Raw genomic sequence first — 16,836 nt, 5'->3', positions numbered from 1 at the left:
GGAAAAAGTCGAGTGATTTCGAGTCATTACACATTTTTAAGCGAGTCAAGCAGGGATATCTAGAACTCTCCCTACATATGGATGAGTTTAAGTCGAGTCGAGTCGAGTCGAGTCGAGTCGAGTCGAGTCGAGTCGAGTCGAGTCGAGTCGAGTCGAGTCGAGTCGAGTCGAGTCGAGTCGAGTCGAGTCGAGTCAAGTCAAGCCAAGCCAAGTCAAGTCAAGCTGCCTTTTCGAAGGATGATGCATGATTATGTCATTGCCCTTTGCTAGCTTTTTAAACGCTGATTGAGTCGCCATTTATTTTGAATTGAGGAACACATATAAAGCTAAATATACATGGAAAATTCGATGTATCGCTCACGCATACGTAGAAGTGCTAAAGTACGTAAGTATACGGATAGCGTCAGTCTATAAATATTAGCCAAAATAGAGAACAGAATACGAAACCACAGGAAGTCGAAATGAATTGACATTATGCAATACACAATCCTTTTCATGTCGATAATATACAATTAGGCCTTCGCCAATTGTTGCAGAGTAATATAAAATTGTTACCAATATTCGAATTTAATTTATATCATAGAAAATGTTTCGTTAAGGTGAGAACTGAGAACTATGAGCAGTCTATATAAAATCACGACAGACGCTTTGCTATATGACAGTGGTCTGGAACCTTTTTTATCCGAAGAGCCATGTTGGACCTATTTTTTCCATTTTAACTTCCAAATAGCCATACATGCAAATCAGCTGTTAAGTCAGAATTGAAAATTCGTGACGTCATAGCAGCATTAATTCGAACTCACTACATGGGATTCGTCGAGTGCGCCACATTTTCTCAGAAAAAACGGGTATTGCTCGGAACGAGAGGTGAGGCACAGACGGGCCAAGCCTCACTATTGATAACGCAATTCATCGTAAATAGCTTGGAATTTTTTATAACAAAATTATTCAAATGTAACTGTCGCACTGATTCCCAAAATCTAAATACTGATCGACTGCTTAATTCTCATATTATTCGGCAGTAACTTATAACGTTGCGCCGCACGCATGCATTTTATCGCCGGTAGCCTACTACAGGAGATACTTACCAATCAAGAACGTGGATAGCTATGTTTGTAATTCGAGTTTGTAATTGTGAATGTCACGTCCACAGCAGTTCATTTCGCGTCGTTGATCGGGAACACAATGTGTATTTGAAAACAGCGCTGTAATATGAGCAATTGGGCATTGCCATGTCTGCTATGCTCTTTGATTAATCAACGTATCGCAAAATCCAGGATTTCGAGTCGAGTACATCGAATTTGCAACTGATATTGGTCGCCCGCGCGATAGTAACGTAAATTTGAGGGCTTTCGAAAGTGGAGTTGTTTTTACCTCTCAAGGACTTGTTTAATGGTTTATACTGCCACGAAAATAAGAGCTATATCTTATACCCAAAAGAGCCATATTTGGCTCGCGAGCCATAGGTTCCCGACCACTGCTATATGATTTCTTTACAAATTGATTACGATAACGTAATCTGTAAGCTCTGATTACGGGGTCTGCGGTCAATTTATTTCTGATATAACAATGGAGGATCAGTAAAACGAACAGTCATAGAATGACTCTCGCCAGTTGCACCAGCGCACCGCGAATAGTCCAAAAATATGCAAGATCAGGGCCGTAACAGCACATCGTCAGCCCTCTCAAAACGTTGGTCTTGGGCCCCCCGTATGGTGATCAAATGGACTTCTAAGAGGCTTGGCCCTCCAGATCCCTCTCAGGCTATACCCTGTTTACCGTTACTTATCATCTACATTGGATCTCCATTTAGTGAATCAGCCTTTCTCGCCTAAACGCGCGAAGCGCGTGAAATTTCTATAATTCATGACTGAATCAGTCAATATGATCGGGAATTGCATATATATTGCTATCAATTTTTATGCTCTCTCTGCACACGTATTCTGATTTACCGGTAGAGCTGAGTGAGGTGTGTTTGAAAAGGTAGGACCCCTCAATAATAATTAAACATCTTCGCGCGTATACCCTTTAACAGGAACGAAGCAGCACTTGACACGAAATTATAGCTGTACTGTTTAGTGAGCCAGCGCGATGCGCCAAAAATCTTCGATAATTCATGATAAAATCGGTCAATAAGATCGGTAATTGCATATATATTGCTACCAATTTCGTGTCCTCTCTACTCAGATTTACCGGTAGAGCTGAGTGAGATGTCTTTGAAACTGTAGAGCCCGTAAATAATAATTAAACAACTTCGGGTGGGCGGACCCGTTGGTATGACTTCGTTACATGATGCTATTTCGTGATCTCCTGTCTGCTATATCAAAAAATACAGAATCACCAAAACGCACCAAACTAAAAGATCCCACGATTTCAAATTGATATTTCTTCACTGCCATATAATTTTTCACTGCGGGATCGTAATTTCCTTGTTAGGTGCAGATTGCCGAGACAGGAACATTTGGCACCAGTCATTTAGGCGCCAATGGACAATTAAACCTATAGTTATTTAGCATATATAACAGTGGTCCCCAACCTTTTTATCCTAATTCCCCACTTCCGATGTATTCCGTGCCTTCATTCCCCACCTAAAATCTCTATATCCATACCCCCCCTTTAAAGTGCTACCTCCAATAAAATTTTGCAAGACTTTGCTTAGTAAATTAGTACGTGCTATTGGGGATCGTTAAGATCCCCTGAATTGATCAGTACACAATCAAATTAACGTAGCGGTGAACTGGTGGCCGTAAACGCAGCACCGTAACTGCCGCACCCCAAACCCCCCAATTGGGGGGGGGGCCCGAGCTCAAAGGGGGCCCAAAATTATTTTGTGAATTAGCATAAATCATAGAGTATTTTTTGAAAATTTATGCAATATTTTCAAAATTCAAGTAGCCATTTATCTTTAATATTGGGTATTGGGACCTTATCGCGCCACGACCCACCAAGACATAGAATCAAGTTTTAGGCCATATAACATGTGACTCCAAGAAATGTGCCAGAACGATCGGCAGCGAGAAAACCTTGGCCGAAAAGGTCTATGCTCTTATGCTGACCGAAGACTTCGTTATATATACAAAATACATAAAGGTTTAATTGTCCATAGGTGCCTAAATGACTGGCGCCGTATGTTCCTGTCTTTGCAATCTGAACCTCACAAGACAAATGCCATCCCGCTGGGAAAAATTTTATGAGAGTGAAGAAATACCAATTTGAAATCGTGTGCGTCTCTTAGCTTAGAAACCTACGTTTGGGCGATTCTACATTTTTTGATATAGCAGACTGGAAGTCACGAAATAACATTATGTAAGAAGTCATATCGACGGGTCTGCCCGCCCGAAGATGTTTAATTATTATTTACGAGCCCTCCCGTTTTCCAAGACACTTCACTCAGCTCTACCAGTGAATCTAATTACGTGAGTAGAGAGGACAATATATTGATAGCATAATATATATGCAATCGCCGATCTGATTGACCGATTTTATCATAAATTATAAAAAATTTTCGCGCCTCGCGCTGGCTCACAATACAGTACAGATGATTTCGTGACAAACGCGAACAACATGATGGAGGGGTCGTTTCATCACCCTATGGGAGCACAAGACCCACGTTTTTTGGGCCTGATGAGGTGCTGCTTCGTTCCTGCCAACGGGTATACGCTTGAAGATGTTTAATTATTATTGAGTGGTCCTACCTTTTCCAACACACCTCACTCAGCTCTATCGGCAAATCTGATTACGTGAGCAGAGAGTATAGATAAAAATTGATAACAATATATATGCAATTCCCGATCATACTAACCGATTCAGTCAAGAATTCTAGAAATTTCCCGCGCTCCGCGCGCTTAGGCGACAAAAGCTGATTCAGTAAACAAACTCTCAACGAATATTATAAATAGCGGTAAACAGGCTATCGTCGGAGGGGGGTCTGGGGTGAAAGCCCCCCAGAAGTTCGGTCTATAACCCTATGGGGGGGCCCAAGACCAAAGTTTTGAGGAGGGGCTGACGAAGTGCTGTTACGGCCCTGGTAAACGGACCTCCATAAATGTATGTATCTACCCCGGCGCGCAGCCAACAGAAAAATAGGAGGGGTTTGAAAATTTCCCAGATGTTGCGGAGTATCATCAATTTAAATACGTAAATGCCGAATAATACATGGGTCAGGTAAACTTCCTGATGTTGACGAACTCATGCGTGCGATATATATATAAGCCGCCGTAAACTACACTTTCTCACAGCACTAAAAGAACTGGAAATAACATAAATATGTACCGTAATTTTCCGAATATAGTGCGCCCCCATGTATAATACGCACCCTTACAATGGCGTGCAAATTCCGGGAAAAAGCCTGTACCCATGCATAGTACGCACCCTGCATTCGCATTACATGAATAGCTGTGTTTCAGTACACGATGTTGTTCTGTTTTGCGAAGTCACTGTCGAACAATCATGACATAACCATGCGATTGTTAAGGCCTGTCGTTGACGCGATGAATCGGCAAGGATTGCCGCGGACGCTTGTAGCAATCAAGCGACCTGATTTCGCTCGCGTACAAACGGCTAACTAACTCAGCAGGCGCTGTGCAGACGACTCTCGTTAATTAGAAACACGCTTTTCGTTAATTGGTAACACCCTTCTCTATTTGGCTGCGTTGTTACACTCTATAATACGGATTACGAGGGCCCAATGGCTAGAGGTGATGCGCGATTTAAACAAACATGAAGAAAGGTGTGATTTCAAGTTTTTGATCGAGGTTTTTTTTTCAAGGCTTGCTGTACCCATGTATAATACGCACCCCCTATTTTAGGGCAAAAATCGGTAAAATTTTAGGCATTATACATGGAAAATTACGGTAATTTCATTTGTAACGGGGCCGGATGTGCTATCAATTATCGAATCTACGATATCCTTTGAATATATATTCAGCAATATGAGCTTTTATAACAACGAATCAGAATTTTTCTATCACTAGGTTTCGTGACCGATGATGGTGTACAAATGAATAAAAACATTTCTGGATATCGCGTGTCGCTATGCAGGCGATTCTCGCTAATTATGGAGGCACTGATAATATAAATCGCAGAATTGCTAATGAGCTATGAAATATTGGGTCGGCATTTCAACACGACATTTAATAAAGGAGAATATTACTGTAAAGAATTTTTCAAAAGGGAGTCTATTCCCCACCAGAAATCCTGAAATTCCCCACCTGTGGGGAATTCCCCACCGTTTGGGAACCACTGATATATAACGAAGTTTTCGGTCACCATGAGGGCAGTCCTTTTCTGCCAAGGTTATCTCGCTGCCGATCGTTCTGGCAGACTTCTTGGAGTCGCATGTTACATGGCCTAAAACTTTATATGTCTCGGTGCGTCGTGGCGAGGTGATGGCCAACGCCGATATGCCCATTTCAATAAATCCAGCGTATTTTTTCTTGAGGAAAGAGTACCCAATAATCAAGATATTAGGCAACTTGAAATCGCGTGCAGCGCGAAAAAACTTTGAAAAGTTGCATAAATTTAAAAAAATACTATATAATTTATGCTAATTCACGAAATAATTTTGGGCCCCCTTCGAGCTCGTCCCTTCCCCCAATAGGGGGTTTGGGGTGCGGCAGTTACGGCCCTGTGCAAGATACAGTTATTTTACACGACGCCGATACTTTGATGACTTGAAATTGACTCGTAGAGGTTGCTCCGAGTCACGAGTCAATCCACATTCTGAAACGCAGCGTCAATTCAAGTCATTTTTGCAAAGTGACTCCAGTCACGTCCTGTCATACGACAAAATTGACTGGAGTCATCCCGACACAGCCAACGTGCGCTGGATTTCGATATGTGCTTCGATATTTACAAGATACGCGGCTTGAATTGATACAGTAATTTCGAAATTGATGAATGGTTCCTGTTTTAACCTTGCAATTCGTCACTGCTTTCAATTTATAATTAAAATTAAATCGCCACAAAAGAGAACTTGAACTTTTGGCACGGCCTGCCAACATATATACCTTACTTCTACTTTGGTCAGTAGGGGCTAATAAATGCTCGCCCCTTTGCTATAGAGTAGGTATTGACATATAACTTGTAGAAATGCCCCGTGCATACATGTCTTTTCGGAACTGGGTTTCAGCAGGTGCTATGACACAGCACTTTAACTTGCCATCATGTCCAACGTGCGTCGGTGATGTTAATCAGTCAGTCAGTCAGTCAGTATGATCTTATTGCGAAACGACGGGGGAACCGAAGTTCTTAAATTCAGTCGCCACCCTGCGGAGTTATAGACGAGTAAATATGGCAAGATGCTGGTCTATCAAGACGAACAGCCTCGCAGACGGCCTATTTATGCTTTCGCGCATGACGCAATCGCCTCCCACAGTCGACGCTACAGTTCCTGTTGTACACACTAGCCGTAGCCGACTGACTAATGACTGCTATGAGTTCTCTTGCAATCCTGATCACACACGCAGATCCAAGGAGCTTTCCTTAATAACACAGAACAGCCAAATAGTAGTAAGTAGTGGTCAGAAGCTTGTAGATTTACCAGCATCAAATCATACTGCAATATATCACCAAATATTGAAAGAACAAAGTGAAATGTATCCAATTGTCTATACACGATTCTGCGACTGAAGCGCGAGCACGCCCTCTGCACTTGGCGATCTCTAAAAGCATGTGCTTCGCAGACTACTTTGTCAATGAGATTAGGGTCAGGGGAAATGAGGTGGGGTGCAGGGGTGCGTGAGAAGATTATTGGCACCCGCTGTGACAGCTGTTACATGGCTCTCTTAAGGACATTTTTGTGCAACATAAAGTGTCCGTAAATAACCCAAACGTCCTATTAGCACGGGATAAGCAATGTGGCTCCACGTCGGCGGAATCGGACTTCAACTAACAACTGCAAACCAATGCGTCATACAGCAATAATACAGAACATACAGATCTTTGTTCTTCTGAAAGGTTATTCCTGATAGCCGTGGCACCAGGATGTAACCAAGTCACAAGGCTCCGAGTCACATATCAATCTCGCTTATATAGTTTTGACATGAGTCAAGTCGTGTCATTTTCTATTCACCACCGAGTCAAGTCCGAGTCCAAGTCAGCGAGCGGAGAGTCGAGTCCGAGTCATAGTATTATGACTCGAGTCCAAGTCATTGTGTTGACTGCTCACTTTCCAGTTAAAGTGTTGTTAAAACCACTTTTTAACTCTATTTGGTGATGATTCGCATTTATGATATAATAATTTTCCCCATTTTTAGCAGTTTCTGGTCGCATTTTCAAGTACCAATCCACCAAGAGACGAACTCCCAATAGTGTGTCAACTTTACTGGATTCTTCGGAATTACAATGAAATGTCGGTCTTGGCAGTCTGAATATCGAGTCATATGACTTGATTCGAGTGATACGCGGGTACTCGAGTCCACGTTGAGTCAATACACAGATTGACTCGAATCGAGTCGACTCATTTCCATATTTTGAAGAAATAACTCGAGTCAAGTCGAGTCATCAGAAAATCGTGACTCGAGTCATTACAACCCTGCTTGGCACCCCGTGAAGCTGAAACTGTTTTGCGACAGTTTCTAAGAAAATAATGGTAATGTTATTGTGCCTTAAGATCTGGATCTAGTATCATATGACCGAAGAAAATGTATGGAAATAGTTATTGACAAATCTTCCATTTGAATAATATATTTAATGCATCATTTGGCTAGCTCATAGTGATGAAGATCATTCAGCTATAGAATACTATGAATCTTATAGCCTACACATAGAGGGGCCAGAGACATGGCATAATAGACACAAACCTCCAAACTAAACAGTAATCATACATTTAAACCAATTTTAAGTATTATGTCCCACGTCTACAGCTGAAGTTATAGTAAAGTTGGGCTGGAATCCAACTTCTGGGGAAATAATTTACCAGAATATTTGATATGCCAATTCAAAAGTAGGATTGTGGGATTTGGTATGTTTGCCGGAATCGTGACATGTTTATCCCGTATTAGGACTGTCAACAGGTGTTCTAACGATAGTACATTCATATTTCAGACATTCTCAGGAAACACTAATCGCAATAGTAAAGTATTCAACATCTTTTCCGAGGCGATGTCCTGTCGGTCAATACGGATCATGCCACTGACATGGAGAACCAGACCCTGTCTGCGCATAGAGCTACTGCATGAAGGTTGTTACGGTAAGATGACAATAAAATGTTGAAAGTGAAAGTGGTGTTATTTACTTTTATAGTAACACCCGAAGAATTATAAATTAGTTGCTGATCGCTGTACCTTTTCTAAACGAGGCTCTTATGCACTTAATTTACGAAATACTCCCAATTGTGGAGAGCATAGCGAGGGTTATAGCGTTTGTCATGTGTTCTATTTTAGGCAAAGTATTCTATTAAGCTGTTTCTGCGTTGACAAAAATAGCAATCGCTCATGTGACTGTGAGCAAAAATAACTACTGTGTCAGTTAAAATCGCATGAATTATCTTTCAGCTCCTGCCTATCACAAGTTTGTTGTGACATCTCGGGGGGCCGACGACGGAGCGGTTTGCAATATAACAGTGAACGGGATTGAGAAATCGAAAGCACAGAGAGGTTTTTGTGTCGTGGGTTTCGATCCGAATTCTCTCTCATTCAGCATCGGCAATTTCGATACATACCGGGACAAGCTCGGAGAAGTATGCTCATTGCTTATTCTAGGGTTGCCACATGTCCGAAATTTCCTGGACATGTCCGGAAATTCACTGTAAAGACTGCATCCGGGAAGAAATTCTAAAATACTCAAAAATATCCGGAATTTTGAAGGCTTGAAGTAGGCTTAAAATATTTTCGGAAATCAACATGAAGAATATTTGAATCATTTTGTGCGCTGCGCGCGATATAGTACAGGTATATTTTTGAAATATGAGGACCACACACCGCCCTCGCAAAAAATGTAATCAAAAATAACTGAAATAAGTCTAATTGTAATCGTAATTATAAGAAAACAATATATATTCATAGAGTTCGTTAAGGCCGTTTGGATGCTTTAGTCCAGTGGTTCCCAACGTGGGCGATATCGCCCCCCAGGGGGCGATTTGTCGGTCCAGGGGGGCGAAAATAGCTAAGGGGACGATAGGGGGGCGAAAACGGACGAAGGGGGCGATAAGGGGGCGATAGCGAGTTGAAATGGCTATATTGGCGTCCATGACCGTGACTGCCACACCCAAACCCCCAATTGGGATGGGGGGCCCGAGCTCGAAGGGGGCCCACAATTTTTTCGTGAATGAACATTAATTATAGAGTATTATTTTGGAAATTTAGGCAACTTTTTCGAAAAATTTTCGCGCTGCGCGTCATTTCGGGGTCACGTATTTCTTGCTTATTGGATACCCTTCCTCCAAGAAATAATACGCACGAGTTATAGAAATGGGCATCTCGGCGTCAGCCATTATCACACCATGACGCACCAAGACATATGAAATTTCAGGCCATGTAACATGGGACTCCGAGAAGTGTGCCAGAACGAGAAAACCTTGGCGGAAATGGACTGCCTTTATACTGAACGACTTCGATATATATACGATATACATATATATATATGTAATTGTCCATAGGCGCCTAAATGGCTGGCGCCAAATGTTCCTGTCCTGGCAATCAGAACCCCACAAAAAATGCCATCTCGCAGAGAAAAAATAATTATTGCCAGTGCAGAAATACCAATTTCAAATCGTGTGCGTCTTTTCGTTTAGTACGTATGGGCGATTTGAATATCTTTTGACATAGCAGACAGGCCACGAAATATCATCACGTAACAAAGTCATTATACCCACGGGTCCGCCCGAATATGTTCAATTATTATTTACGGGCCTTACACTTTTCAAAACACCTCACGCAGCTTTACCGGTAAATCTGAATACATGAGCAGAGAGAGGATAAAAAATTGACAGCAATATGCAATTCCCGATCATATTTACCGATTCAACCATGAATGAAAATTTTTTTTCGCGCTTCGCGCGAATTAAGCCGACTAACTAAAGAGTCCAACAATTTGTGCTGAGAAGTAGCGGTAAAGAGGTATCGGGGAAGTTGGGTCTGAGGGGTGCAGAAGTTTGCTTTATCGCCCTATGGAGGGGGGCAAGACCAACATATTGGGGGGAATGACGAAGTGCTGTTGCGGTCCTTTTGAAATCAAGTCGGACGAATCACCTTTTTTATTAGTCAACTCACCAAAGTTTAACTGAAAAAGTGTAATTTCGAGGTCCAGCCGAAAAGTTGACCCTTTTTCTTAGTCTACTCGCCGGTGATTTCAGACTATATGCCCATTTTTCGGTTACCAATATTTGGGGGGCGATGATCGGTGTGGAGTTTGAAAAGGGGGCGATGAGTCCAAAAAGGTTGGGAACCACTGCTTTAGTCAAAGAGAGTTTTTCTAAACCTGGGGGCTGTTTGCCTTTGTTCTGGGAATCCCGAAGATATTGGACGTTATCAGCTTCCAAAATAGGCCATGAGTAAGTCTTCGGCAAGCTGACCTTTTTTAGTAATCAGAAATCAGCCTATCAATTTTTGAGCTGGACCCATGCAGGAACATTTTCAAATTGGAAATGAGGTTGCGACCATGAAAGGTGTGAAACCTGCTGGTGCATTTTATAGTAGTATATGGAAGAGCCAATATTATTGACAGATAATTCAGTCACAAAATTTAACAATCATTTGCATATAGTAAGCCCTATAGAAGTTGCATCGATTATGGGGGGGGGGGCAAGATCAGTGGTTTTGGGGGTAGGAAGGGGTGAAAAATGTTGTTTCAGACCTGATTACAACACACAACTGGATAACCGCACCGACCTAACAGCATAGCAGAGTACAGTAAAGTCCATTCTTGGTAATGACCATTCTCGGTGATGTCAATTCTTGGTAATGTCCATTCTCGCTGGTGTCCATTCTCGGTAATGGGTTTCTCGGTATTGACCGGACACCGTTTAAAACAAGACCCCCATTTAAAACATGATTTTCATTGTTTTTATTAGCCATGACGTCACGAATATTTAATTGTGACGCCACAGTGGATTGACATTGACAATTGAAAATGTAGGGTAAATATGGCTCCTTCGACAAAAAGGGCATCCGATCACTGTCATAAACAGACCAAGAAGGGTCTACATTGTTATGCAGCATTTTTACGGTCGGCGGTCATCAACATCCTAACACCCATTCCGTACCAATGATCTATATCAGGGGTGGGCAATTATTTTCCTCCGCGGGCCAAATGAGAAATAGAAAATACGTTGGCGGGCCAAGTAAGAAATTTTAGCCATATTCTCCAGCGTATTTTAATTTTATTTCTAAATGACATTGTTAATAATTGCTGCCCAGTGAATGTTTTCATTTCAGGTAATGAGAAAGTCACGGTTAATTTAGAAGATATCTATTTGCCGTCATGATTGGAAACAAATGTTAAAATGACACATTTCTAAGTCTCGTTAAACCCATATCCACGTTGTTTTATTAAGACTGTGAAACAGCGGTTATCCTACTTTTTTAGGCACGCCCCCCTTTATGATATTGAAAATTTATGCTCCCCCTTATCGCGACATCAGAAAATATTAAAAAGGGCAACCAGAATGCTAGCAATCCCTAGTGATAGTTTGATGGTATGGTAGTTCATAGCTGTTGATGATTGAATTCTGAAATATCGAAGTCGGAAAATACAAAAATTGTAAGTCGGGGTAAATTGCGCCGAGCGCGAAAAATTTTTTCAATAAACTTCGGCTTCGCGCCCCACCCTTCTGATGCTTTGTCGCCCCCCTCAGTTCGAGAACCACTGCACTGAAATGTATATGCAATAGCACAAGGCTTATTTTCTTGGTCGCTGCCTTCCGAGCCTTTGCAGCCTAAACGGACTTGATGTTGAGTGAAGCTTGCAGTGTTTTGAACTTCTCCCGCCGTTGACTGAGTGTGTCGTGTTTTTGTCATAAGACCGATCTTAATTAAAATCCCTAAGCTTGGGGACATGGCCCGCAAACACTAAAAGGACGGGTTTACCCCTGACTTCAATATACAAATATTTAGTGCTCCAAAGTTTAAAACTTCTTTGAACTGAAGCTTTCGGCTTTCTTTTTTGGCATGCCCGTTAAATCCTTTATGGGTGATAGATATGATTAGTCATATAGTCATCGCGAGCACTGATTGACTTGTTTTACGAATTGGGGATTTGGAAACGTAATATGTAACAATTTGAAACACATACCGTATAATGCTTAATGTGACAATGGCAAAAAATAAGGTTTGAACTATAAACTATATGGAAAGAGCGATTTCTTGTGACTTCAATTGCTACTCATACTTTGCCACAATGCCTTCATTTGGAATCTGGATTACGCATGTGAGATACGTAGGCACCGTAATCGTGGCATATTAATGAACAAGCGTTCAAGTAAAATAATTTCCTGTTGAGTTGATACAGCCTATGGTTTCAGTCATTCAAAAAGCAAGTTTTATGTTTTGTATTCTAAGTAACCTTTCGCGGGCCGCACAGAATAGCTACGCGGGCCGCACTTTGCCCAGGTCTGATCTATATCTACGTGCAAAAACTGTGTAGCTAACGACGATTTCGGGGGTTACAACCACCCCACATCGTATACGTCGACTACTTTGGGTACAAATCGTCCAGAGGCGGTCAAAGTAGTCAAGCAAGCTACTCAAATAGAAGTAGAAGTAGCGACGAAAACATCTACTCAAGTACGAGTAAAAGTACTTCTTTCATAAGCAACCTAAAGCTACTTCGAGTAGAAGTAGAATTGATTGACTTTGAATCTACTCAAGTAAGTAAGTAGTTGTGAAAACGATCGTGATTCGTTCGTATGGATTGTCAAAAGCTGCAAATTGAGCTATGCCAACGGTGCAGAGCTTGATACATATTGATGCATACCACGAGGTATTCAATTTTCGACAGCATAAACGTTCGTCCGCATCATGGGTTGAAAATGATAGTATTGATATGGAAATGCGTTACTTAGCCCATGTTTATTCGAACGGCACGTTTGAGAAAATATCATGGTATGGCGCGCTCCCCCATATTATAAGACCCGTCGTTTAGTCGAAGAGAAATACGGAGAAGTTGTATAGGATACGGTGTAAACACTTTGCGCTATTAGTAAACGCATAACGATTAGTAAAATATGGTGGATCGTAAAAATGCCATATTGTGTAGCTTTATTTCCGGAAATCAAAGGCATTACTACACTTGCTTTTATACTTCAACATGTATGTTATCCAGACGACAGAACTGATACTAATTAGAACTCAAAGTATGATACTCGGAATTGGAAGTGAAATATAAATACTACTTCTAAAAGCGGAAAATGTACTTCATGTCTTTAGTCCAGAAAGTTTCAAAGTTGGTATGCTAAAACAGGTTTAAACTAAAAAAAAGTCAGAGTCCACTTCTCCAGATTAGGGCACACCATGGACTGCTAGATTACGATATGATAAGTAAATGTTAGATTGCGAAACTTCAGTTTCAAACGTTATGATGAGCCATACATACTGTGATGGAATATTTCATATGGGCGACAATGCGGTGTGAACGGAACCACGCAACCCGCTACATAAATTATATTCACCGATACTTTCTTGAAATCATACTGGTCAGTTCATATCCACTGTGCACGAAGCGCGACGAATATTATGGACTTTACTCAACTTTTATGAAAATTAAATGGTGATACTCCGTGAAAACAGCCACGGAATTCCTCCGGCTATCTTCCTGGTTGGAGGATTAAGCTACTTCTACTTCACAACCTGAAAATAGCGAAAAGTAAGTAGATCACAAAATATTACGAAGTAAAAGTAGAAGTAGGTAAAATCAAATCTACTTGGGTAAGTACCAGAAGTAGAGGAAAACTACTTGAGTACTTCGAAAAAGTAGAAGTACTTCGCTACTTGCCACTTTTGAAATCGTTCATAGGCTCGTGCTACATGGTTTGTCGGACGTATTTACACATTTATGGCATAATTTGACAACGTTCGAAAAAAACACGATTTTCTTAGTCAAAAAGGCATTTCTTTGAAACACTGTTTAAAACATGTTTTAAGCAAAGTGTTTCATAACACCGTTTGTTTTAAATGCAACCCTACCTATACTTAACAGGGAACGCGGGCGTGTTCCTGGGCTCGGGAATTCGTCTCTCGGCGATTAACGCCTGCTCGCACTCGTAACGAAACGCACAACGACACATAATTCCATACGGCTATAATAAGATTATATTCCATGACGCAGTACTTAAAACGTCGATTCAGACTAAACTCATATTGTCACAATAGCGATGCATACAAATTGATAACAGAAACAGACGACCCACCAATACGAGACATAGGCCTACACACAACGACCGAACTTAATACAAATCCTATTCCAACAGCTAGGCCTAATCTTACAGCAGCAGCAGCCTTGACATCCACAGACGAGTACCGAATGCCTATGGGCTAACCTCAGTCCCTAGCTAGATTCTCGCGTAACATTGTTAGTGGTGACCATTCCGTGCCCCAGTCAGTCTATCCGCGCATGGTGTCTGACCGGATACATCCACCTCCAGCCTTCAAATACAAAGCAGCCCACTACTTTACTCCCTAACTACATAATACTACAACTACGTCATGCTACTGCTCCCGACCAGGGCCGTAACAGCACTTCGTCAGCCCACCCCCCCAAAAAAACGTTGGTATGGGGCCCCCTTATTGTGATAAACCGAACTTACCTGCTACATTGGGTGTCCGTTGGGCGAATCAGCTTTTCTCGCCAAAACGCGCGAAACGCGAGAAATTTATATATAATTCATGACTGATTCGGTCAATATGATCGGGAATATATATATTGCTAACAATTTTTATCCTCTCTCTGATCACGTAATCTGATTTACCGGTAGAGCTGAGTGAGGTGTGTTTGAAAAGGTAGGACTCCTCAATAATAATTAACACATCTCCGGGTGCATACACGTTGTTACGAACGAAACAGCACTTCGTCCGGCCTCCAACAAAACTTCAGTCTTCAGCTCCCATAAGGTGAGAAACTGACCCCCACATCACGTTGTTCGCTTTTGCCACCAAATTACAGTGGTACCGTTTAGTGACGCAGCGCGAAGCGCGGAAATTTTCGATAATTCATGACGAAATCGGTCAATAAGGGAATTGCATATATATTGCTATCAATTTCTTGTCTTGTCTGCTCACGGAATCGCATTTACCGATAGAGCTGAGTGAGGTGCCTTTGAAACTGTAGAGCCCGTAAATAATTATTGAACATCTTCGCGCGGGCGGGCCCGTTGGTATGACTTCGTTTCATGATGTTATTTCGTGACCTCCTGACCTCCTGTCTGCTATATCAAAGAATATAGAATCGCCCAAACGTACTAAATTGAAAGATGACTCGATTTCCGATTGGTATCTCTTTACTTGCATGTAATTTGTTCTTGAGGGTATGATATTTGTTTTGTGAGGTTCAGATTGCCGAGACAGGAACATTCGGCGCCAGTCGTTTAGGCGCCTATATGGACATTGGAAAATTAAGCCTTTATTTATGTTGTATATATAACGAAGTTTTCGGTCAGCATAAGGGCAGTTCTTTACGGGTTACGTCCAAGGTTTCCTCGCTGCCGATCGTTCTGGCAAATGCACTTCTTGGAGTCGCATGTTACATGGCCTAAAACTTTATATGTCTTGGTGCGTCGTGGCGCGGTAATGGCCAATGCCGATATGCCCATTTCTATAAATGTTGTGTATTTTTTCTTGGGGGAAGAGTACCCAATAATTAAGATATTTGGTGACTTGAAATCGCGCGCAGCGCGAAAATTTGTTGAAAATATTGCTTAAATTTTCAAAAAATACTCTGCAATTTATGTAAATTCACGAAATAATTTTGAGCCTCCTTCGAGCTCAGCCCCTCAATTGGGGGTTTGAGATGTGGCAGTTACGGCCCTGCTCCCGACTACTAATACTTTACGCTACCAAAAATTTGGGTTACCATATTTTGGAATCGGGAAAAAAGAACACTTTTTCAAAATTTTCAGACTTAGAATTGTGGAGTAAAATTAGGAACAAATGATCAATTTTTCACGACTTTGTGGTTGGTTGACTAATGAAAAGTTCGTCACTTTCATTCGAACCATGAATTTCCTATTTAGCGTCATTTATACCCATTTCACTCGAATATATCCGCTATCTTAGCTCTAAAAGCTGTAGAGGTCGAATGGTAACCCTACCAAACATGGAGACATACTCATTCGCGTCCATCCTGAGTCGCACTCTCAGCCAACTCTCTTCTCAACAATCAACACGCGGCCTCCAACCATACTACGCGCAACATCTATTTCTAACGGCCAATGCTGAACAGTATAGGAGCCTCAGGTTGCCACATTTGATAGCAATTCCTTAGATAGTGTCAGGCTGTAGGGAAACGCACCGATCGTTTTGGTAGAATTCCCGTGCGTGATTTTCCAATATATCATTTATGTATTCCGTATACCCGTATACTATAAATGCCTAATTTAAGATGACAGTCCGCTGCTGTTTCGCGCAAGTCGTAATGCCGATCGATATAATCCAGTGCTTCCAAACACGTTTTTGAGCATGGTGGGGAATAAGCATAACCGAGCTAGTGAGACGATTCTGGACCACCTTCACACAATTTCGGATCATTATTTTCATCTTGGTTGGTTTTGTGCCACAATAAATAATATGACCTACCTCTAACATATACGTCTAATGCACTTTTATCCGACTTCACTGGATACCCCCTCAACCGGCATATGATACTGCTGGAACACTTAGTTAATCTAGCAGCGCTTGCAGTTATTAC

General features: G+C 41.6%; 1 protein-coding gene and 1 long non-coding RNA gene across 2 annotated transcripts in view; one reads left to right on the top strand and one right to left on the bottom strand.

Annotated features, from left to right (window-relative positions):
• Nucleotides 1-16,836, bottom strand: part of LOC145451672 (uncharacterized) — a 324,257-nt gene that overhangs the window by 102,111 nt on the left and 205,310 nt on the right. The window lies entirely within an intron of this gene.
• Nucleotides 1-16,836, top strand: part of LOC145451650 (uncharacterized) — a 29,331-nt gene that overhangs the window by 6,343 nt on the left and 6,152 nt on the right. The window contains exons 4-5 of the mRNA XM_080329861.1: nucleotides 8,047-8,191; nucleotides 8,496-8,680. Of these exons, the coding sequence (XP_080185987.1) occupies nucleotides 8,047-8,191; nucleotides 8,496-8,680 (330 nt within the window). The remainder of the gene's footprint in view (nucleotides 1-8,046; nucleotides 8,192-8,495; nucleotides 8,681-16,836) is intronic.

The sequence above is a fragment of the Botryllus schlosseri genome, chromosome 12 (assembly GCF_051294905.1).
Source record: "Botryllus schlosseri isolate E-star chromosome 12, Bs_hap1, whole genome shotgun sequence".
NCBI classification, from domain to species: Eukaryota; Metazoa; Chordata; class Ascidiacea; order Stolidobranchia; family Styelidae; genus Botryllus; species Botryllus schlosseri.
This window is presented reverse-complemented; position numbering and strand designations above follow the sequence as displayed.